Genomic DNA, 21,713 nt, shown 5'->3' with positions numbered 1-21,713 from the left:
TGGGGCTACCTGTGTTGGCCACAAACAGCCCACAGGAGGTGGCGGCGTCCAGGAGGTCTCGGCCGCGGCAAGTGGTGCGGGGGCTGCCCCAGGCCGGGTGGTGGGCGTTGAAGTCCCCACACACCACGGCGTCAGGGCGTAGGAGTGGGCGCAGTCGGCACAGTGCCGTGGCGTCCCAGGGGCGTGCTGGCCGCACGTACACGCATGCCATGGTGGTGTCCGTGGTCCCCATGCGCACAGTGACAGCGGCGCACTGCATGGGGCCCTGAGTGACCAAGGCCAGGTTGACCGGGGCGTGGCTCAGTGCTGCCCGCACGTAGACGGCTGCGTGCGGCTTGCCTGGTGCATGGGTGTCGTCCAGGCAGGGGTAAACGCTGCAGTTGCGCCGTGAGCAGCTGGTGGGGCTGGGGTAGCACATGTAGCCTGGCAGGCGCGGGGAACCACCACGGACGTATGCCTCCTGGAGGGCCACCACGTCGAATTGTTCCCTCAGCAGGTGGTCCACCAGCTCTGCATGGCGTGGCCCCAGATGGTTGCAGTTCCACTGAAGGATGCGTGGCCGCTGGCCTGTCCTGCAGGGTCTGCTAGCCATGCTGGGGGGCTGGAGTGGAGGTTACGGAAGCCAGGACAGCAGTGGCCGCCAGGCGGTCGGGGTCGTCAGCAGGCAGGCGGCTCAACAGGCTGTGAACCAGGGCCAGGAGGAGTGGCACCAGCTGGTCCTGGCTGGGGGCGGCGGGGCCTGCTGGCGGCTGCTGGTCCACGGGCTGCGGGGCGGGGGGGTGGCGGACTGACTTCCGCTGCCGCTGCGGCAGTCCGTGGTTGGTGGTAGGTTGCTGCTGCGGGCTGCTGTGGTGCTGCTGGTGCTGGCTGCTGTGGCGCTGCTGCTGCTGCTGAGTGTCGTGCTGCTGCGGGCTGGAGCTACGCCTGTCCATGTCGGCGTAGCTCGGGAGCTGCTGGCCAGCGCGTACTGATGCAACAGCCACAGCACGGGGCACAGGCTGGGGCGCCCGTGCCATAGCTGTGGCCACCTGACGTTCCTGCTGCCAGCGGGGGCAACGAGGGTTGTCGACGGCGTGTGCACCACCACAGTTGGAGCAGCGGGGGGCAGAAGCGGTACACTGATCAGAAGCGTGGCCCCCACCGCAGCGCGCACACCTCTCCTTGCCCCTGCAGCAGGCCGTCACATGGTCAAGGCGGCCACAGCGAGCACACTGTGTGGGCCGCGGCCTGCAGCCCCGCACAGGCAGCAGCAGCTTGAAGATGGCCACGAAGTGGGGCGGGGAGGAGGAGGCGAACTCCAGCAGCAGCGCACCATCCGTCTTCCGCACCACACTGCTCACCGCCACCTCACAGTCACAGTGGGCGAGGATCTCGTCCGTTCCCAATCGAGGGTCAACACCAAAAACGAGGCCGCGACTCGTGCCTCGTTTCGCGGGGCGGCCGGCGCGGACAGCAATGCCAGCTATGGACTGTGTGCCCAATAGCGCAGCAAGGCACTCGTCCGTTTCGGCGTCGGCCGCCACAACGTTCAAACGGGTGTTTACCCTCACCTGGGAAACTCCAGAGGTGGCGGCGAGCTCCCGAGCGATGACCTCCCTCGATGTGGCCAAGAAGGAGGTAGCCGGTCGGCAGGACGGAAGAGGCAGGTGCCGGCGGCCTGCAGCGTGATGGGGCGCCGCGCAGCCACTTTCCTGGCCTTCCGCTTGGCTGCCTTGCTCCTCTGGGTGACCCACTGCCCCTCCTCATCCTGGCCAGGAAGTTTGGAAGGCGTGGCGCCACCCGAATGGCCGCCGCAGGCCGCCGAGTCGGGAGGCAGTTTGTTTACCTCCTGGGCGCCGCCATCTTGCGCGGCTGCCTGAGCGGAGGAGAAGGCAGCGGCGGCGACGCTGGGAGCGAGGGTCTGCAGGGGAGAGCTCACCGAGGCGACCGCGCTGCCAGGAGAGGGGGCGGCCGGAAGGATGGACTCACCCAGGAGAGGGAAGCGCTGACGGCCGGCGCAGCCGCGAGGAGGAGTCGGGCCGGCGCGAGCAAGGCCGCGCGCCCTCGTGACGTCACGGCAGCCTCCCCGCCGCGGGCGCGTCGCTTCGAGGAGGGAGCAATGGCGGCCGCTCGACGCGGCGCTGCCTCCATGGCGTCGCGCTCCTCGTCGCTGGGTGCCCGGCCAGAATCCAAACCATCCGATGGTTCCCGCTGGCGCTTGGCACACTGCGCCTCGTCCATGGGCTCCGTCGGTGGTTGGAGAAGGTCAGCTGGGGCATAGTTTTGGGCGCCAGCACTCCTGGACAGTGCTGGGGCCACGTGCACGCCGGCCATATCCAGGGCTGGCTCGGCGTGCTGCTCGCTGGTCTGGGGCGGTGGCGGAGGTGCTGGCGGGTCGCCCAGGCAACCAACCAGTTGCTGGGCACGTTGTTGCTGCTGCAGGATGCCCGCGCAGGAAGCCATCAGCTTCTCAAGGCTGCGGGCGCACCCCACGCTATTGCTACGGCGATGCATAGCAAACGCGCGCGCAGCAGCAGCACTTGTTGACGGCGGCGGCAAGCTGCCGCTTGTCGTCGGCATGGTCCCGCACGTACACGATAACACAGTTCACTGCGCGGTTCGGGGCACGAGCGAGGCGAGCACACAAACACACAAAATGCGCAGTCAGGGCGACGCGTCGGCATAATCCACGATAGCCGGCGGCGCGCACGTACACGTAGATCGCGGCACCGATCGAGGCTAGAGATGCGTCGCTCAGGAGTGATCCGGTTCCTTTGAGCCGCTCTTTTTGAAGAACGAGTGAGCCGTGGCTCAGTAAAAGTGAGCGGCAGTTCTTTTGGAGAGAGGGAGACCCTTCTCGCCCTCTCAGTGATCAGTGTGGAACGGGGCGAGCCACAGCACTCATGGAGGAAATGACAGCACTGCAAACCGTGGAGAAAGAGCCAACGGAGCCTAAAAGCCGGGTCAACGCTCTCTCACGCCAGCTATTGCCGGCGCGAGAAAGCAACTCCACTGCCGGGCCAGCTGGGGCTAATTTTCCAAAGGCAGCGCCTCCTGCCACGCGCGTGGCACCAGCCACGCCCCCCTGGCAACGGCTGCTGCCACGCGTGACGTCACAACATTAATAATTGTCATTAGTTTGTGTAGTGTAGTCCTAAATACACATTTTTTTTATTTGCAGTACAAAATAACGCACAGTTGAACTGCTAAAACTTTTCTAACAAACAATTTTTGTTCTTGCAGGAGCAGCAGGCGATGCTGCTGCTGCTGCCAGCTGCCGTATCGCGTACATGGAGTCGCGTATCCGGAAGCGTGACGAAGCTCCGATTTTCTCGGGCCGACAACGTAGATAAACCGGAGTTCATATTGTTAGAAGCACTATCTGAAAACGTGAGAAAGTTGGTTGTGATTATGTATTCCGTGGGGACCCAGCCAGCCTTTCCAGACCGCAGCAAAATAGCCGCTCTCGAGTAATGTTGACCTGTGACCGCTTGGTTATGCTTGGTGTACGCCGATGGTACCTGCGTGTACGCCGATGGTACCTTGGTGTACGCCGATGGTTCAGCGTACGTGATACGATATCGCAAGGCCGACTGGCCCCGTTCGAACAAGCTACGTTCCACACAAGAAAAGACACCGTCCGACCGTAATTCTGTGAACCTTCCGACGCATGTTGGCGCGGCGGCATCTGCTATCAACAGTTTGCACCACGGCAAGTTCAGAATGCTTAAATGGGCGACCTGAAATCGCGGTGTGTTCTCGAAATGAAGACAACTTAGCAGCGCCAAAATATAATCGGAATGTACAGTGCCGAGGACGAAGGGTAGTGGCGGCCACTGTTTTTTACTAGGCACATGTGCGCATTACAATTACAGACAATTGCGCCAAGAATCGGAAAGGTAATCTTTGGTGTCCCCACACATGTACCGCGTACGTACCACTACAGTAGATCTCCTATTTTGGAATATTAGCAAAGAAAACTTCCGAAAATCGAGTTCTTATTTTCTAGTGGGCGAAATTGTAGCTTAAAGTTTGTTTTACACCCACGATACGTTTTATGAGCAGAAAAGTCTTGTGAGCATACGCCACAAGCATCATAATTGCGTGATATTCAGCGCTTAAAATGATTTCCTAGTAGAAACCAAAGATTTCGTAGTAGAATACATGATTCTACGACAGTTTAGGACCTGCGACCTTCAAAAGGTAGACTAGCTAGGCGCTTCACCTCATAGCTACTGGACTGGTATAACTTTCACGTCTCACTGTACCGTGGTATACGCTATGTTGGCCAGACTTGACTGAGTCCCTCATGCAAAGGAAGGTAATTCAGGACACCCAGACGATAGGGTCAGATAAGAGGCTGTACAGACGGTAATAGGAAGGGTGTACACTTGGCCGGCCATCATGTCTAATACACACACATGCACTCCAGCATATGAAAACCTATGGGTTCTGCACAGGCTCAATAAGCAACGTCACAGAGAATCTTAAGATGTGCCTGGAACGTGAAAGCATCTACGGATTGTTTGTGTAAACAAGTATAAGCAGCGAGCATGCTTCAAATGTATTTGATAGGCAAACGTCAAGGCTGTCATGGGGCGAATTTAACAAAAAGAAATGGTAAAAAAGATCCCAATTTCGAACTACATTGATGTTATATGTGCATGCACTATAAACACAATCATCAGTATGTTAACTGTACGTAAACACTCAAGTGATATGATCAAACAGAACTAGAGGCCCCACTGCAATCGCCCAGTTATGTTTCTTCGCATTGGAATAGGTCGGTATCTGTTAGTCGCACAAACAAAATTCTGTGATGGCATGGAGAAATAGCTGGAAAGTGGTTATGGAGCTCCGGCTGCTTTACACATTTTCTGTAATACCAATTATTTGTTTGAAGTTTGCAATAAAATTGATGTCATTTGTTAGTCTTTTTTAATGAACGAAACTTTTCGTAGCCACAAAACAGTGGTCGATAAACAAACGCTCACTTTCTTTGGTGGCTTGTAACGATTCACTAGAATTTCCCATGGCCAACCCAAGGAACCCATGGCTCGCACACTGCAGGGTAGTGCTAGTCTCCAAAAACATTTGACAGGAGGACTGGAAACTAGCGCGGCCCACAGGCTCCATAGGTGGAAACCAGTAGCCCACCCACACAGTGCCATAAAACAGCTAATGAATGGAGTGAGTCTCTGCTAAATATTAAGCAGGTTCAAAGGGCAGGATAGCAATAATAGATTTTATGCCATTGTTCACTGTGCGCAGATTAACTATTTAACGGGCACAATAGTCATTTTTGTTATTTCGGACAGTTCTTGAAGGGTTGCCTAAATGTTCTTTAACAAAACAAAAAGTGAAAGCTCTCAGTTAGGGATTTTAAAAACATCGTTTAGCCTCTCCAGCAATTGTCCCAGCCTGAAGGAACTCTGCTGATAGTTCGTGCCAACTGTCGTCCTCGCTCGCTAGCTCCCTGACCAAGCACATGAATGCAGTGACTAAGAAAGACGGTGACCGAAGTGAGAAGAGAAGGTGGATCCCGTACAACAGCCCTTGATCATCTAAACACCAGAAAAAAGCGCCGATGACTCACAGGCCACGACTAGGGTGTTAAAATACCTTTTGACATACATTTACAGGGCATTTACAACCTTTTATTAAAAAAATCTTATGATTACACACAGTCCCTCCATGGAAGGGGTTTGTTTCTGACAAGGTCATTGAAATTTGTTATTAGTAACAACATAAACTCATCATTGGTCCCTTTCATTCAGCACACTTACAGGCTTCGTTTTAAAAATCCTGCTGTTTCTATTTCATGTATAAATGAACTGCTTATGCAATATTCTCTTATTTACGTATGTTGGAAGTAAACTGTGTTATACCGTAAAATGTGATGTGCCGAGTGCATGCAGGTGTAACATTCTTCAATGGGACATGCAGAACATGAAGCTCAGTGCCGATAAACTTAAATCAGGGAAAATAAAGCTTCCCATGTTGCTTCTTTATTTTTGTAACTATTCTCTCTACCAAATACCTTGGTGGTAACTTAACTAAGCTCACCTTTTCCCTAGGCCTTTAGAATTGTTTTGCTCTGCATACATACATTCTCAGCTGGAGCATGCCTGCTGAATTCAGACCCCAACCACACTTTTCTATTCCCCAATTGCAGTTGTATGAAATGTTGCTCTTTAGTTTTTGCCAATGATTTCCAACAGGCCACTTAACTAGTGTCAAAACCATTTTATACCTTTAATTGCTATTTATAGCAAACAGTATTATATCATTTTTCATAACACATTTTGGTGTAACCTCATTCAATGATTTTGTTACCCCGCCAGCCTGGTTCATAAATCTTTGCGTGAACATGCCCATCTTGCAGCTAATCTGCAGTAACAGACACCACACATTTTGGCTTTCCAGCGTAGCTTTGGTGTCCGCAAAAAGGAATCTTTTTCTTGGCTCCTCTGCAGCGCTTGTGTAACAGCACTTGTGTAACATGGCCTGTTTTTGTGTAACAAAAATGTCAACAGTGAAGCACTTATCAATGCTCACATGCTGCTCATTGATACCAGAGCAAAAGTACGTTCAGCAATCATTTTATTGTTAACGCCACCCATGATCCATACACCTTCCAGCTGTACTGCAACTTTCCCAAACACTAACAGACATTCACATCCACACACGTGGCCTTGGCTCCAGTTCTTGCACAAGGTATTAAGATGTACTCTCGGGAGTGGGTAATGTCACGCTCGACACCAACCATTACCCCGAAGTTGTACTTGATTAACTTATTTTTAAGCCTGTTGGCTTAAAGGATTGTTTAAGTGCCCGTTTTGTGGAAGAAAAAGAAACAGCTGATGGGCACACAACACACAACCCGTGAATTTGTTTTCTAGCAGCTGGCTTCTGACGAGACTTGCATCATTGTGAACGAAATGTGGGACATTTTATAATGCCCCTTACCACTAAGTAAATTCACTTGAGCAATTTTCCAAAACAGTTTACACAGTGCGGAGTTAAAAAAGCAATAGAATCTGAAACGTCCCCTCACAATTGGAAACTCTTCCTGTTCACTACCCCAAACGCTTGGACAGTAGACGCTTAAGTACGCTTCACCAGTTGCGAATACAAGCATTAGTGTCAAGTTGAGCATATAGATGTCACAGCCACTTGGAATTTGTGCACAGACCGCAAGCCTCCGAGATAAGCTCTCATCATCATTAGCCCTTCCTGCTGAGAGTGAATGAAAGTATTGTGGCTGGTTATGTTCAATTCCAACCAAGCCAAACACAAGAGTAAAGAAGGAACGAGCCTATCAAAATACATACTCAAAGCAGATGCAGGAGGAAGTTTCGTTGCCTAACCAGGTTAGAGGAGGCGAAAGGTACTGGGGCGAAGGAAAGGGAAATAAAAGCCAAGCAGTAATTTTAAGCCTTGCCTATCATTTCATTAAGACTTTCTAAGTTGAAAGCACAATGGCACTCTAAGCAACAAATCTGAGCATAGATGAACAATAACTGAACTGTCACTTGTTAACCTTATGCACACCATACTTTTAAAGGACTATTAGCAGAAGTTCCAAACTTGGCTCACACGGCGATCTTATCGGCTGCACTTCTCCCATGCTTGCACAAATGGAGCTTGAGCCTCCTTGCACAAGAAGCCAGCCAATCAGCGAATGGTTTCAGTAGTATCTTGAGTAGATAACTTTGGACGGGCAGTTGGGCTCCACCCACAGAAGTGAAGCTGCGCTCCCTGCACGGATTCTGCAGCGCCGCGTGCACAGATCGTTAATGCGGAATAGTCAGGATACATTTCTCGGCGATAGTACTACTGTCCCGGGGGAAAAATTGCAGAAGCTACATGCAAAGTCGGATTGCGTTCGACGATGCCGTGCGCTACCTGACGACACTCGATTCGCGCACACGCTGACACTACGTCGCTCGCCACGGCGCGACGCGATGGAAAATACTGGTCCCCACGTTTTATAATTGAGCCACCACTCCAGAATCAGAACACAAGGCTTGGCATGGAAGAAGCGAGGCACAAGTGGACAACAAATGCAGGAGCGTAAAGCCGATAGCACGCGAACTGCAAGACAACGTGAAGCTTACAAAAAATTAAACGACAACACTACAGTTCTAGGAGCATGTAAAAAGCGGGGCGAAGCAGCGTGCAGAAAACAATGCGTTAGGCTTACCAAGACGTGCAACAGCAAGTTCACAAAAAATACCCAATCTAAATCATTACAAGCATACTTCCCAACAAGAAAAAAGCGCCCCGAGGCAGCCGCTGTACAGGGAGATAAGGACGTAACGATGCGTCAGGCCTGCCATTCGAACCACGGGCGGAGAACATCGGGACACAAGACGTGAACACCCGGCTGCCGTCGTCGTTAACACAAAAAAAAGCGGCATGATCAAATGACGTAAATATGACGTTTGTTTTGTGACGTCACAGGAAGTCACGTGATTACTTTAGCTTGACGTCACTTCTGCGTGGCAGCAGCCGTTGCCAGGGGGGCGCAGCTCGTGCCACGCGCGTGGCAGGAGACTTAACCTTTTCCAAATTTCTCCAGCGCCCCCTGTCGTGGGAGCAGACAATTCGAGCCAGGAGAACCGGATGCAGTTTTGACCCGTTCATCGGCTCTTCCGGTGAGCGGATCCGCTCAGTTACTGAGCGAAAGAACCGGAGACCCGGGTCAAATGAGCCGTCGCTCTGCGCCATCTGTTATGGGCGCGGGAAAGCAACTGTACTGCCAGGCCGGCTGGGGCTAATTTTTCAAATTCCTCCAGCGCGCCCCCTGTCGTGGGAGCAGACAATTCGAGCCAGGAGAACCGGATTCAGTTTTGACCCGTTCATCGGCTCTTCCGGTGAGCGGATCCGCTCAGTTACTGAGCGAAAGAACCAAAGACCCGGGTCAAATGAGCCGTCGCTCTGCGCCATCTGTTATCGGCGCGGGAAAGCAACTGTACTGCCGGGCCGGCTGGGGCTAATTTTTCAAACTCCTCCAGCGCGCCTCCTGTCGTGGGAGCAGATAATTCGAGCCAGGAGAACCGGATGCAGTTTTGACCCGTTCATCGGCTCTTCCGGCTCTTTCCGCTCAGTTACTGAACCGAAGAACGGCTCCCGCTCTTTTCGAGAGGCGCTCCTCGCGAAGCGGATCTTCTGAGGCGCCATTTGGGAACCGCGATGGCGGCGGTGGTGAATGACAGATCGGGAGACCGCAATGGCAGCAGTGAACGAACTGCGTCTGTATTTTCAAAGTAATAGGAAAATAAACTCCTGTGACCATATAATTCACTAGAATCACTACAGTTACATTTGTGCGTGTAGTTGTTGTCCGAATCAGGAACGAGCCGCATCTTCTTAACCGCTCAGTTCCGCGGCGATTATCGGCTCCCGGCGGTTCTTTGGCAGAGCGGCTCTCCTAAGAACCGACGTTCAGCGGCTGCTCGCTCGATTAGAGAATCGTGCTGAGCATGGCTCTAAAGGAGTCGTGTCGGCATGTTCCGATAGAGTTATTAGAGGCGTATCGGCCGACCCAGCTGGGTCTTGTGTGCAACTTTCGCGTCATCTATTATCGCTGCCAGAAAGCGGACCCGTCGACCTCGCTTCGAATAAACTGAACAAAGTGTTGTTCACCACCACAATATTAAAATTAGTTTCTTGTATTATGTCCAGAATCATTTTTTCTGGCGTCACAGCTCACTAGTAGAGATCATATTTGTGAGGTTATAAAGTTGACAAAAAGTTGCATTTTCTTCTATATATATTGACCGAGAGTGATTCTGAAATACCACTGCCACATAAAAACCTTTGTAATGATGGTGAGGCCAATTCTTTTCAGCACAAATACAGCGGATGTTGTTACAAAATAAATGACTAAATAACAATTGAGTAATAATTTAGATTATGGATGCTTAACACAGGTTACAAACCTAATGAACCGCTGAACCGTTCAAATGAACCGGTTCACTTCAGTGAACTGAGCCGTTCTGAGCCGCTCACTGAAGTGAGCCGTTTTGCCCATCTCTAATCGAGGCCACAAACTGATCAGTCAGCGCGACGCGCGACGCGTCGGCATAATCCACGGTAGCCGGCGGCGCGCGCACGTACACGTAGATCGCGGCACCGAACGAGGCTGGAGCGAGCGAAAACACAACCTCACTCCTCTGCGGTTCGAGGCGAACTCGAGACTGCTCGCCTACGCTCGGCGAGTCGCCTTCCCGACAAAGCGCGCCTCTGATTGGTTGCGCCGCGAGCCCCTCTGCCCCTCTTTTCGATGCTTGAATGCTGGAAAGTGCACTTTTTTTCCGTGCCCCAAATTTGCGCCCCTGCGGTTACCGAACGAAAAGAGCTATCGGTTTCATTCAAACGCTGTGTTGTCGCGCGCAACGTTTTCTCTTCTCTGTCCAAGAATGGTAAACCTGGCCCAAACTGCCGTCCGGCTATGACGCGAAATGTCCGACTGACCATAAACGAGAGTGCCGGCGGCCGCCGCCGCCGCCGCCGCCGCCGCCGCGGCGAAGCTCTTCCCACCCTCCGCGGTCGCTAGGATGCTGAAAATGGACAATCTGCACGAGCGCCACGCAGGCGCAGTTAAAATGTACACCGACGGCTCCGTGCTGCCCCGCCCCCCAGGCTCCGCCGCCGACGCTTGCGCGGCCCCCGAGCTAGACCTAACGGTGCTGCGCCGTCTCAGCTTTGCCTCCAGCTCAACAAAAGCCGAGCTGGTAGGCCTGCACCTGGCGGCGGACGCCCTGACGGAACGCCGCGACATCATCCATGCTGTCATCCTTTGCGACAGCCGGGCGGCACTCCTGCGCCTGCAAAACCCACACAAACATGGGCCGCTCGTGCGGCAGCTCGCCAAGAAACTGCGTGACCTCCATTCAGAGGGGAGACGCGTCTCGCTCCACTGGGTGCCGGCTCACGTGGGTTTGGCGGGCAACGAACTGGCCGACACGCTCGCCAAGGCGGCCCACTCGGCGGACACGGCCGTCTTCGAAGCAGCCACCAAAGGGGACGAGGCGCGCTACTGGATAGCGAAGCATGCCGAAAAACAACACCCGCACCCGCGACTGGCCAACGGAAGTTCCCCGGGGCGCATCCCGAGCCGCACTTTCGGCCGCGCGGACTGCAGCCTGCTACTACGCCTCCGCACGCGCAGCGCTTTCTCCACGGCCCGCCGCTTCTTCTTCGGACGGGCCGCCTCCCCCAACTGCCAGCACTGCGGCGAACTGGATAATACTGAGCATGCCCTACTTCGCTGCAGCCACCACCACGCCGAGCGGGCCAAGATGCGGCAACGCTACGCTGCCCTCGGAGTTGCGTGCAGCACGCGGGAGGAGCTCCTATTGCCCTCGGCCTCCCGTGGACGGGGCGCGGCACTCACCGCACTGCTGCAGTATCTGCAAGCTACCGGCTTGGCCCAGCTGCTCTAGAGGCCAACGGCCCCACTGCCGTCGCTCTCCTTCCCCCTTCTCTTTCCTCATCCACCCCCTCCCCCCTGCCTCCGTTCCGGCGCTCCTGTGCGCGGCTCCCCGTGGCCGCCGCCGCACGATCCGGCGCTTCCGTGCGCGGCCCCTCGGGCCCGCCGCCGCACGAACTCTGAGCCCCCTGCGGCGTGCGGGGCCCCCAACTCTCGGCCAAGAACATTCCCCCCCAAACTCTCCAGGCCCAGTGCCCGCATCGGAACGCGTGTGAGTGTGCGTGTGTGTGTGTGACATAGTGCGGACAAGCAGGACTGTGCCCACGCGCCTCCCAGCACACCCAGCCTGCCTCAAAACTATCCTGTGCCGCTGAAATCCGCACACACTGCCAGGACACTCCATCCTGAACTCTACGAACAGTCTGCTTGCGGCGAGCGCAGCTTCAACCTAATACACAATATCAACAGTGTCTATGTCAACCCGCTCGCATGCTGTACCTTGTCCATATTAACCACATATCCCTTTTCCTTCAAACCTAGTATTTACCCCCGCAAGCCCCTTATTACGCCCCCTGTAACTCGCTTACCAGCTATCCCCACATATCCGCCCCACCTATATCCTGCTGCCATTATCATGTACCCCTGTAACCCGCTATACCAGGTTTCCTTTTCTTTTTTCTTTTTTCTCTCCTTTCTTTTTTCTTTTTCTTTTTTTTATTTTATTACCATTTGTTGTTGTTGTTTTCTTTCCATGCAGTGTCGGTCGTACCTTGCACAGCTGTCGTCATTATCTGCCGCCCGTACAGCTGCTGCTGTTACGTCCCCCCCCCCAGTTGTTATCGCGTTACCTGCATATGTTACTGATGCCATCTGCTAATTCTGATGTGACCCCCGTTTTTTTTATTATTATTTTCTGAGGTGACCCCCCCTGTTAGTCTATTCCGTATCCGATGTCACCCGCCAATCTTGTTGTGACCCCCTGTTATTAATTTTCTGTTTCCGCTGTCTTCCGCCAATTCAGTTGTGCCCCCCTGTTATTCTACCCCGTTTCCGATGTCACCTGCCAATTTTGTTGTGACCCCCTGTTATTTTATTCTGTATTTGATGTCAACCGCTAACTCTGTCGTGACACCCTGTCATTCCCGCCTGCCCTGCTGTACTGCGACATTTGCGTGTGTGCGACTCCTGATACCTGCTCATTCACCTTTCCCCTACACCCTTCCCCCCTCTTTTTACCTACTCTTTCGACTCTCCCACCCTCCTCGCTTCCGTTCGGCCGGTTGAGGTGTCGGCGTAACGCCAGACAGTTACTGGCCCCTTTCCCCCCTCCCCCCCCCAACAATCACTTCCTCCTCTAATTTTGGTCGCCACGTAAATTCGCATCGCCACAGTTTCCGAACAAAAAGAGCTATCAATTCCATTCAAATTTTGCCTTGTTGCGCCTTGTGTTTTCTCTTACCTGAGCAAAAAAGGTGAACGTGGTGCAAATTGCGGCCTGGCTACGACGCAAAATATTTTGCTTACCATGCAGATTTTGCGAACGAAATAAGCTATCGATTTCATTTAAAGCGTGCCCTGTTGCCCAAGACGTTTATTCTTACCTGCGAAAAATTCACACACCTGGTGCGACCCACAGTCGCGCTGCAAAAGGAAACGTGGGGCACATTATAATCTATCTTGGGGGCCCACAACTGCGCGCCTTGCAAGGTGCTAGTTTGAAAAACAAAACCGTTTGATAACTTTGATAACTTACCTTCGATTGGCCCTGTGAAGGTTACGCGGGATCCCTGTTCGTATATATTTTGCTACTACCAGGGCTGCTGTTTTCAAAGCGGTTGTGTCATCTCGCAGGAGGGCTCCAAAACAGGCTTGTTAAACAAAGGTAACGAGAACAATGAAATGGCCATTTAAATTGAATGACTAATGAAATTAGTCACCGTGGCGTCTTGCACGCGAGTGTTTAATGAATTTTCGCGCGAAGCAAGCGTTCGTGTGGTGCGAGCGCAAGTGTGCTTCTTTGGTCCACTTCAGCCACGAATTTCAACGCCATGCGCCACTCGATCTTGTTCACTTGCAAATGCCAAGTGAAAGCCCTCAGTAGGCTCAACTTGCAACCCTTGGACCAGGGCTAGAGCGGTGTTCAAGCCCGGAGGAGGCCGAAAACCTGTGCTGGCGGTGCCCGTCCGTTCGCTCGGGGCAGCTCTTGGAGGCCTCTGCTAGTGAATGGAGAGTCGTAGAGACTTGGTTCGGGCACCGAAATGTTCGCGGGAACGTGTTTGTTCGAAGCGCGCCTGTTATTTGGCATTTGCACCAAGCGCAGCCGTTCCCGCGGCGAAATACACGCGCGCAAAAAGCACAAATCAGCAGTGCGGAGTGGAGCGAGGCAGGCGGCCCCCTTCTCGCTGCGCCGTCGCCGCCGCCGCGGCAGGCGAACCTCTTCCCACCCTCCGCGGTCGCTAAGATGCTGAAAATGAACAATTTTCGTCGCCACGTAGATTTGCATCGCCACAGTTTCCGAACAAAAAGAGCTATCAATTCCATTCAAATTTTGCCTTGTTGCGCCTTGTGTTTTCTCTTACGTGAGCAAAAATAGTGAACTTGGTGCAAATTGCGGCCTGGCTACGACGCAAAATATTTTGCTTACCATGCAGATTTTGCGAACGAAATAAGCTATCGATTTCATTTAAAGCGTGCCCTGTTGCGCAAGACGTTTATTCTTACCTGCGAAAAATTCACACACCTGGTGCGACCCACAGTCGCGCTGCAGAAGGAAACGTGATGCACACCATAATCTATCTTGGGGGCCCACAACTGCGCGCCTTGCAAGGTGCTAGTTTGAAAAACAAATCCGCTTGATAACTTTGCATTTATCGACCTGGGATTGGCCCTGTGAAGGTTACGCGGGCTCCCTGTTCGTATATATTTTGCTACTACCAGGGCTGCTGTTTTCAAAGCGGTTGTGTCATCTCGCAGGAGGGCTCCAAAACAGGCTTCTTACATCTTGTACACAATGTAAACAAAGGTAACGAGAACAATGAAATGGCCATTTAAATGGAATGACTAATGAAATTAGTCACCGTGGCGTCTTGCACGCGAGTGTTTACTGAATTTTCGCGCGAAGCAAGCGTCCATGTGGTGCGAGCGCAAGTGTGCTTCTTTGGTCCCCTTCAGCCACGAATTTCAACGCCATGGGCCACTCGATCTTGTTCACTTGCAAATGCCAAGTGAAAGCCCTCAGTAGGCTCAATTTGCAACCCTTGGAGCAGGGCTAGAGCGGTGTTCAAGCCCAGAGGAGGCCGAAAACCTGTGCTGGCGGTGCCCGTCCGTTCGCTCGGGGCAGCTCTTGGAGGCCTCTGCTAGTGAATGGAGAGTCGTAGAGACTTGGTTCGGGCACCGAAATGTTCGCGGGAACGTGTTTGTTCGAAGCGCGCCCGTTATTTGGCGTTTGCGCCACGCGCAGCCGTTAGCGCAGCGAAAAACCAGCGCGCGAAAAGCACAAACGAGCTGTGCGGAGTGGAGCGAGGCAGGCGGGAAGAGTTGGAAGGCCCCTTTCGCTGCGCCGTCGCCTCCGCCGCCGCCGCCGCCGCTGCTTACTTCGCAGCAGTCGCAACGCGCGAGTTCCGCTCATCTGCCTCGCGAGTTGTGTTCTTTGCAGTAGCAGCCAGCCGTTTTGGGCAGCATTTCTCTCGTCGCTCCGGAGTTGAGAAGAGACATCTCTGAAGAAACCAGCCAAGTGCCTGCCGCTACGGCGGCAGCGTCTTCGGCTCCCAAGAGCCCCAAAAAGAAGGCTGCGCCCCGCGGATCCGGCAAGCCCAAATCAGCGCCTACGCACCCCAAGGTTTCGGCCAAGGTCACCGCCTCCATCGGTGCCCTCAAAGAGCGCGGGGGTTCGTCCCTGCAAGCCATCAAGAAGTACATGGCTGGCACCTACAAAGTGGACGTCGAGCAGCTGTCTCCCTTCATCCGCAAGTATCTCAAGTCTGCCGTCGCATCCGGCGCTCTCGTGCAGACCAAGGGTAAAGGCGCCAGTGGCTCGTTCAAGCTGTCCTCCTCTGCTTCAGCACAATCATCGTCCGCCGGCAAGAAGAAGAAGAAAGCGGCGGCGGCGGCGGCAGGCAAAAAGAAGCCTTCGGGCACCAAGAAACCGCGAGCCAACAAGACCACCGCGACGGCAAAGCCCAAGCGCGCCCCCGCTGCCGGTGCGAAGAAGCCCAAGAAAGCGGCCGCGAAAAAGCCCAAGGCAGAGAAAAAGGCGTCCCTTCCCAAGAGCCCCAAGAAGCCCAAAGCGACCAAGAAAGCCACCAAGAAGCCAGCTTCTTCCAAAAAGTGAATAACTTCTGCAGAAGCCGGCCTCATCCTTCTTTTTTTTTCAATTAACCACCCGGTCCTGATGGGACCACACCAACAGTTTGCCATGGCAACAGAAGTTTGCCACGCCACACACATCTCGCGTCCTCCTCCTCAATGCATTATTAATCGCACGATTGCAGAGCAAACACACACACACAGCAGTAAAAACAAGCAAACAAACAAAGAAAAACCAAAGGCACTGCAGCTTCGCTCCTCGCTGCCGCAGCAGCCGTGGCTGTGGCCCACAGATACCCGCACGCTGCTGCCATCTGTCGGACAACAGTTGGCCTGGCCCTCTTGGTTTTGGAGCTGGCTGCGAAAATATCTTGATCTGCCCGCGCGGACGAAGCGCGCCCGGGTTCTTTTGCGGCGCCCTGAGGGGTCGTTAATCAAAGCCCAGGCAATCGAAACACGGTTCAATCGAGAGAACAGGAGTTGTAGAAATCGAAAACATACGCCGCTGGCGTGTGCGCCGTTTAGTTGATAGGTGCTTTAGTTGATAGGACGAAAAGCAGAGAGGGGAATATTGCCTAGGACAGTTACCACCTGTAACAGGAAAAAAAAAAGTATTTTGTGCCTAATAAGCTTTTTGTGCCTGCCCTAAGCAGCGCTAGTATTGAACCAAAAGTGTAAAACATAGGTATATTAGTCCTTTTTGGAGAGATGACATGTCGTCACCCCGATACAAAGGGGAAACCAATAGAAATCATCATCATCATCAGGTTACGGGGCGTCCAGAACACGTTTTTTTTTCAATGTCGCCCGTTTTGCTTCGTTTACAAATGCTTGCCGGGCTGTGGAGAGGTAGGAAATCGTCTCACCGTGCTGAACTAACGTTTTTTTTTTTTACTGCGAGCCACAGAAACACGATGGTAGGCGTGAATTTCACGTGGGAATAAGGAAATTTCAGCTGGAAGCTGACTAACATGGCGAAAGCGACTTTTCAGTGTCCCAGGCGTGATTTTCGCTCCTCCGCCGCTTGCTGGCGGGCCGAAAAACGTCCTCACGGCGTCGTGAGACACCTCGTTGGAAATCTTATTCGTCGAACTACGCGATGGTGCAATTTTCGTTTTCGTGCGACGAACGGTGACGATGCCAGCGCCAAAACTCCGACGCGGCCAGGAAGGAAAGGTCGGCGCGAGGCCGACCGCTCGGGTTGTAGCCCCTTTACAAGCCATTTCCGTACGACTGAGAGGCCCGAACGAGCAGCGACAATAAAGTAGAGGCCCTGGCAAACGTTTTGGTGCAATTTTAGTTGGCCTGGCCCTCTTGGTTTGGGAGCTGGCAGTGAAAGAGCCTTGATCTGCTCGCGCGGACAAAGCGCGCCCGGGGTCTTTTGCGGCGCCCTTAGTGGTGGTTAATCAAAGCCCAGGCAATTGAAACATAGTTCAATCGAGAGAACAGGAGTCGAAAAATTGGAAAACATGCGCCGCTGGCGTGTGCGCCGTTTAGTTGATAGGCTACGAGGCGTCCAAGACACGTTTTTCGTCAATTTCGCCCGTTTCGCTTTGTTTACAAATGCTTCCCGGGCTGTGGAGAGGTAGGACATTGTCTCACCGTGCTGAGTTTAGACTTTTCTGGTTCCTCCGAGCCACAGAAACACGATGGTATGCGCGAATTTCACGTGAGAGCAAGGAAAGTTCAGCTGCAAGCCGATTAACATGGCGAACGCGACTTTTCAGTGTCCCAGGCGAGGTTCTCGCTCCTCCGCCGCTCGCTGGCGGGTAGAAAAACGTCCTCACGGCGTCGTGAGACCACTCGTTGGAAAGCTTATTCTTAGATCTACGCGATGGTGCCACTATCGGTTTTGTGCGTCGAAGGGTTACGATGCCAGCGCCAGAAATCCGACGCGGCGCGGCCGAAGTGGTCGGCGCGAGGCCTACCGCTCGGGTTGTAATTCTTGTGCGAGCCCTTTCCGTACGAGTGGGAGGCCCGAACGAGCAGCGACAGTAAAGTAGAGGCCCCGGCAGACGTTTCAGTGTGATTCTAGTTCGCCTGACCCCCTTGGTTTTGGAGCTGGCCGTGAAAGAGCCTTGATCTGCCCGCGCGGACCAAGCGCGCTCGGGGTCTTTTGCGGTGCCCTGAGGGGTTGTTAATCAAAGCCCAGACACTCGAAACACGGTTCAATCGAGAGAACAGGAGTTGTAGAATCGGAAAACATGCGCCGATTGCGTGAGCGTCGCTCAGTTGATAAGTTACGGGGCGTCCAAGACACGTTTTTTGTCATTCTTGCGTGTTTCGCTTTGTTTAGAAATGCTTCTCGGGCTGTGGACAGGCGGAAAAGCGTCTCACCGTGCTGAGCTATACGTTTGTTTTTCTTTGTTTTTTGTTGTTTTACAACGAGCCGCAGAAACACGATGGTATGCGTGAATTTTACGCGAACAATAAAGAAATCTCAGTTTGAAGCCGAAAACGGCTTTCCAAGGCCCGCGCGTCGTTTCGTAAGTCGGCGCAAACCGCTGTCGTGTGGCGACGACGCGGAGCGCGGCGTCGGGCCCCCGCGAACAGCAAAATATACGAACAGGGAGCCCGCGTCACCTTCACAGGGCCAATCGAAGGTCGATAAATGCAAAGTTATCAAACGGTTTTGTTTTTTAAACCAGCACCTTGCAAGGGGCGCGCAGTGGTGGGCCCCAAGATCGGTTATGGTGTGCCCCACGTTTCCTTCTGCAGCCCAACTGTGGTTCGCACCAGGTGTGTGAATTTTTCGCAGGTAAGAATAGACGTCTTGCGCAAGAGGGCATGCTTTAAATGAAATCGCTAGCTTATTTCGTTCGCAAAATCTGCATGGTAAGCAAAATATTTTGCGTCGTAGCCAGGCCGCAATTCGCAACCACTTTCACCATTTTTGCTCAGGTAAGAGAAAACACAAGGCGCAACAAGGCAAAATTTGAATGGAATTGATAGCTTTTTTTTCGGAAACTGTGGGGAGGCGACTTTATGTGGCGACGAAAATTGTCCATTTCCAGCATCCTAGCGACGGCGGAGGGTGGGAAGAGCTTCGCTGCGGCGGCGGCGGCGGCGGCGGCCGCCGGCACTCTCGTTTATGGTCAGTCGGACATTTCGCATCATAGCCGGACCGCAGTTTGGGTCAGATTTACTATTTTTGGACAGATAAGAGGAAACGTTGCGCGCAACAACACAGCGTTTGAATGAAATCGATAGCTTTTTTCGTTCGGTAACCGCAGGGGCGCAAATTTGGGGCACGGAAAAAAAGTGCAGTTTTCAGCATTCAAGCATCGAAATGAGGGGAAGAGGCGCTTGCGGCGCAACCAATCAGAAGCGCGTTCCGTCTCCAGCCAATCGCGTGCGCGCGTTTCCGTGCTGTCCAGCGAACAGAGGTCGCAGGGTTGTACGCCGGTGAGCCCCCAGCTGGGCTCAATAATATCCCCAGTCCATTTCTTTTCCTTTTCCATCGAACCACTTACTACTACTACTACATTGTCTTTTGGGCGCCAACCTTCGGAGGAGTCGGACGTGCGTAACGCGAGGTGCGAGCTACGTGTCCGTGTGTGCTGCTGACGGTGCCGGTAAGTCATTTCTTGTGCTTCGGCAGCCTATTATGGTGTCACTGCTTAAGAACTCATGTGACAGTGCTATTTTCACTGCTCCTTCGCGGGGCAGCTCTAGCGCGCTTTAATTTGAGACGCATGTGATTTGAAACGCGTGTCCCAAGGTTCATTATTTCATTTAACACTGGCGTTATGGAGGAAAAAAAAAGAACGCGGTGGCTCGTTGCTGTTGTTTGTGCAATTTAAAGTATCTAGCGGCTGTTTCCTTATCATTATGCTTTCATCTTGACAGATAGCGCACGTGTGCGAACGGGGCGCTACAAAAAGAAATGCGGGCAGGTGCTTCAAACAATGAAAATTTGAATAGGAGAAAAAAAAAAACCGCCGCTTGTGTTGGCCGCATTTTGCGGGCGTTTTGCAAAAGGTGTTTGTAATTTCGTGTGCAGCACGAGGCCTTATGTCACAGTGCTAACGCAGTCTTTAATGTGACGGAGTCTTTATTGCAAAGCCTTGATGTTTTATTGAGATGCTCGAACGGCATGACAGTGTTGTTATTTATCAGAGAAGAGAAGAAGGAGGCTGTGATTATCTTGCAAATGTGGGCCGAATTGCGTGCGCCGCGCGCTGCTGCGTTTGTTGTCCAACACACTCCTCCTGCTCATTAGTACAATAACTGTTGGTCTCTCTTCTCTCGTGCAGGCGCTGCTGCTGCAGCAGCTTTCCGACCTGGGGCGGGCGAAGCTGGCGCGTGCGTATGGTTGCTCCCGCACGCAGGTACGTTCGTCGGAAATAAAAACGAAAACATGGGGGGCTGCCAAAATGTTTCTCTTATGGGTGCTTCGCGATGGTGAATTTTGACGACGCTTGCTGCTGCTGCTGCTACTTGTTTAAACGCGGGCTTGCGAGTGTCGCAAAGTTCATCTTCGCGGCGCACCAATGTGTAACGCAAACACGCACTATTGTTCGTTCACTTGTATCGAGCTGCTGCTTTTGCCAGCGAAGAGGATGGTGAGTGACCTGAGTGTTGTGGGTGCTGCTGCTGTTTGTGTTTCTTTCAGTGCAGTTTGAGACATGTTTGCTGCGTGTGTAGATCAGGAAAAATAGCCCGCTGTTCATTCGCTTGCACGTGGTGCTCGTGCAGTCGGCAGGGCACGGGTGTTGGTACTGCTCCTTTAAAATGAGCTCATTTTGCATACTTGTCAAGAAGTTAAACAACCTGTACTGGAGCATAACGTTTCTCTGCTGTTAAATTGTTGCAGTTTGAGCTCGTATCGTATTGTTAGTCAAATAATCAGGCCAGGGTCGTCTTGTAGCAGCAATTAATTTTTATTGAGCACTGTGTTGCAACTGAACAGGGTCTATTGGAGGAGGCATCTGCAGCATCCGAATTTTAGCCTAATTGGGACAGGTCTGGTTAGCTTAGCCGGCGGACGATGATTGTGCTGAAGCAGAGGAGGACAGCTTGAACGAGCCACTGGCGCCTTTACCCTTAGTCTGCACGAGCGCGCCGGACGCGACGGCAGACTTGAGATACTTGCAGATGAAGGGAGACAGCTTCTCGACGTCGACGTTGTAGGTGCCAGCCATGTACTTCTTGATGGCTTGCAGGGACGAACCCCCGCGCTCTTTGAGGGCACCGATAGAGGTGGTGACCATGGCCGAAACCTTGGGGTGCGTAGGCGCTGATTTGGGCTTGCCGGATCCGCGGGGCGCAGTCTTCTTTTTGGGGTTCTTGGGAGCCGAAGACGCTGCAGCCGTAGTGGCAGGCACTTGGCTGGTTTCTTCAGACATGTCTCTTCTCAACTCCGGAGCGACGAGAGAAATGCGGCCCAAAACGGCTGGCTGCTACTGCAAAGAACACAACTCGCGAGGCAGATGAGCGGAACTCGCGCGTGTCGACTGCGGCGACGGCAGCGGAGGCGACGGCGCAGCGAGAGGGGCCTTCCCCCCCTTCCCGCCTACCTCGCTCCACTCCGCACGGCTCGTTTGTGCTTTTCGCGCGCTGCTTGGCGCAAACGCCAAATAAAAGGCGCGCTTCGAACAAACACGTTCCCGCGATCATTTCGGTGCCCGAACCAAGTCTCTACGACTCTCCATTCACTAGCACAGGCCTCCAAGAGCTGCCCCGAGCGAACGGACGGGCACCGCCAGCACAGGTTTTCGGCCTCCTCCGGGCTTGAACACCGCTCTAGCCCTGCTCCAAGGGTTGCAAATTGAGCCTACTGAGGGCTTTCACTTGGCATTTGCAAGTGAACAAGATCGAGTGGCGCATGGCGTTGAAATTCGTGGCTCAAGGGGACCAAAGAAGCACACTTGCGCTTGCACAACATGAACGCTTGCTTCGCGCGAAAATTCAGTAAACACTCGCGTGCAAGACGCCACGGTGACTAATTTCATTAGTCATTCCATTTAAATGGTCATTTCATTGTTCT

The 21,713-nt window shown here is 53.3% G+C and overlaps 3 protein-coding genes across 3 annotated transcripts; 2 read left to right on the top strand and 1 right to left on the bottom strand.

The window, feature by feature from the left end:
* The first annotated feature begins 10,544 nt into the window (after positions 1-10,544).
* LOC144166485 (uncharacterized) lies at positions 10,545-11,432 on the top strand. Its single transcript, XM_077695993.1, has one exon. The coding sequence runs from the start codon at positions 10,545-10,547 to the stop codon at positions 11,430-11,432; it is 888 nt and encodes a 295-aa protein (XP_077552119.1).
* Positions 11,433-14,549: 3,117 nt separating this feature from the next.
* On the top strand, positions 14,550-15,749 carry LOC144166484 (histone H1-like). Its single transcript, XM_077695992.1, has 2 exons — positions 14,550-14,554; positions 15,098-15,749. The coding sequence occupies exons 1-2, from the start codon at positions 14,550-14,552 to the stop codon at positions 15,747-15,749; spliced, it is 657 nt and encodes a 218-aa protein (XP_077552118.1).
* A 4,951-nt stretch (positions 15,750-20,700) lies between these two features.
* LOC144166514 (histone H1-like) lies at positions 20,701-21,161 on the bottom strand. Its single transcript, XM_077696022.1, has one exon. It carries the CDS (start codon positions 21,070-21,072, stop codon positions 20,701-20,703), a length of 372 nt encoding a protein of 123 aa, XP_077552148.1. The 5' UTR covers positions 21,073-21,161.
* Positions 21,162-21,713: the final 552 nt, after the last annotated feature.

Source organism: Haemaphysalis longicornis, unplaced genomic scaffold (assembly GCF_048455015.1).
Source record: "Haemaphysalis longicornis isolate Haplotype H1 unplaced genomic scaffold, Haemaphysalis longicornis Haplotype H1 scaffold_173, whole genome shotgun sequence".
Classification (NCBI taxonomy): Eukaryota; Metazoa; Arthropoda; class Arachnida; order Ixodida; family Ixodidae; genus Haemaphysalis; species Haemaphysalis longicornis.
The sequence above is the reverse complement of the archived record's forward strand: the minus strand, read 5'-3'. Positions and strand labels throughout refer to the sequence as shown.